Source organism: Eimeria mitis, genomic scaffold, assembly GCF_000499745.2.
Source record: "Eimeria mitis Houghton genomic scaffold, Emh_scaff439, whole genome shotgun sequence".
Taxonomy (NCBI): Eukaryota; Apicomplexa; class Conoidasida; order Eucoccidiorida; family Eimeriidae; genus Eimeria; species Eimeria mitis.
This window is the reverse complement of record NW_013572706.1, coordinates 5,273-6,589: the sequence shown is the minus strand read 5'-3', so window position 1 is coordinate 6,589 and position 1,317 is coordinate 5,273. Positions and strand designations below refer to the sequence as shown.

The window sequence follows — 1,317 nt, the reverse complement described above, 5'->3', positions numbered from 1 at the left end:
TTTTTTTTTTTTGACTTAACAGAGGTTTGTGCTGCTGGTTTCATGCATTTCTGCTGCTCGGTGGGGTAGTAAGAGTAACAACAGCAACAGCAGCAGCAACGGCGGCAGCAACAACACTGGTGCTCATTGGTTTCATGCTGTATGCAAATGCTGCAGGCGCCATCATCGGGCACGGACTCTGCACTGCTTTGGCTGTCCTCGGGGGGATGGTCTTAGCCAAGCGCATCTCTGAGCGCGTTGTGCTGGTGCTAGGAGGTAAGCGGGCCCTCCTCAAACTGCATGCAGGGGGGGCAAGGGGGGACGGGGAGGGGGCCTATGGGGTTCAAGGGGCAACGACCACAACCCTGAGGCGTTTATTTGTAGGGGCTCGTGCTCTGGAGAATAGTGCTGTTTTGGGTGTATTTGTTGGGTTATTTACGGTGTAGTTGTAGTGCAGTTTGCGGTGTATTCGTAGTGCTGTTTGGGGTGCAATTGTCTACCTCTGAATCCTGGGTGCTGTTATGCAGGGATATGCTTTCTGTCTTTTGCTGCCTTCACCGCCGTGGGGGAGCTTTACGGTCTTTGAGTGCCTCTTCTTTATCAACCTGAACTGCGCTGCCTTTTTTTGGTGTTTCACGTGCTGATTGCCGTCCGAGGAACACCAGCACCCTTCAGGTCCCTTTATATTCCTTGTTTTCGACAGCATTCGGCGGGAACTGTTGAATCTGTGCTTCGAGTCAAAGACATGCACATGAACCTGGACCCTTTTGCTTCGTACAGAACGGAAAACACAGCGAAAAACTCAGAGCAGGCAGCCGGCGATGCCGCTCGTTGTTGGGGTATCAGGCGGTCTTCATTGATACAGAAATCAGGACTTTACTTGCTCTGCCTTTCGGCAAAACTGAAACTGCTGCTATGGATAGTATAATCAATTTTTAGACAATATAAATAATGCACTGTGCACAAATGGTAAATATATTGCTTAAGGGATTCGATCTCTTGATTTTCTGAACGGTTTCTGGCTATTTTGCTCGTTTGACGCCTGTTTGCACGCGCGGCGTGCTGAGGTGTATGCGCAGCTCGCTGAACCGCGAGTAACTCGGATTCATCTTTCTAAGGGCTTTTGCTTTCGTCACAGTTCATGTGGGGAGGCGTTTGTCTGCGAAGCGACAACAGCTGCATTGCTCCGTCTATACGCATCGTGCACACATCAACGCGTGCCCTGATTTTTCGGCTCCCCGCTGCTGCCAGCGCCGCCGCAAGCTGAGATGCGGGATTTACGGACTTGGCTTTTTCTGTTTTTCATCACGGTTACAATTGCCGGTGCAGATGGACACA

At 50.8% G+C, this 1,317-nt stretch overlaps 1 protein-coding gene across 1 annotated transcript in view; it reads left to right on the top strand.

Annotated features, from left to right (window-relative positions):
- EMH_0012330 (uncharacterized protein) overlaps window positions 1-565 on the top strand; it is a gene marked incomplete at both ends in the record, with an annotated part of 1,068 nt that extends 503 nt beyond the window's left edge. Inside the window, 2 exons of the mRNA XM_013499505.1 lie at window positions 157-255; window positions 507-565. Of these exons, the coding sequence (XP_013354959.1) occupies window positions 157-255; window positions 507-565 (158 nt within the window). The remainder of the gene's footprint in view (window positions 1-156; window positions 256-506) is intronic.
- Between the last annotated feature and the right edge of the window lie 752 nt (window positions 566-1,317).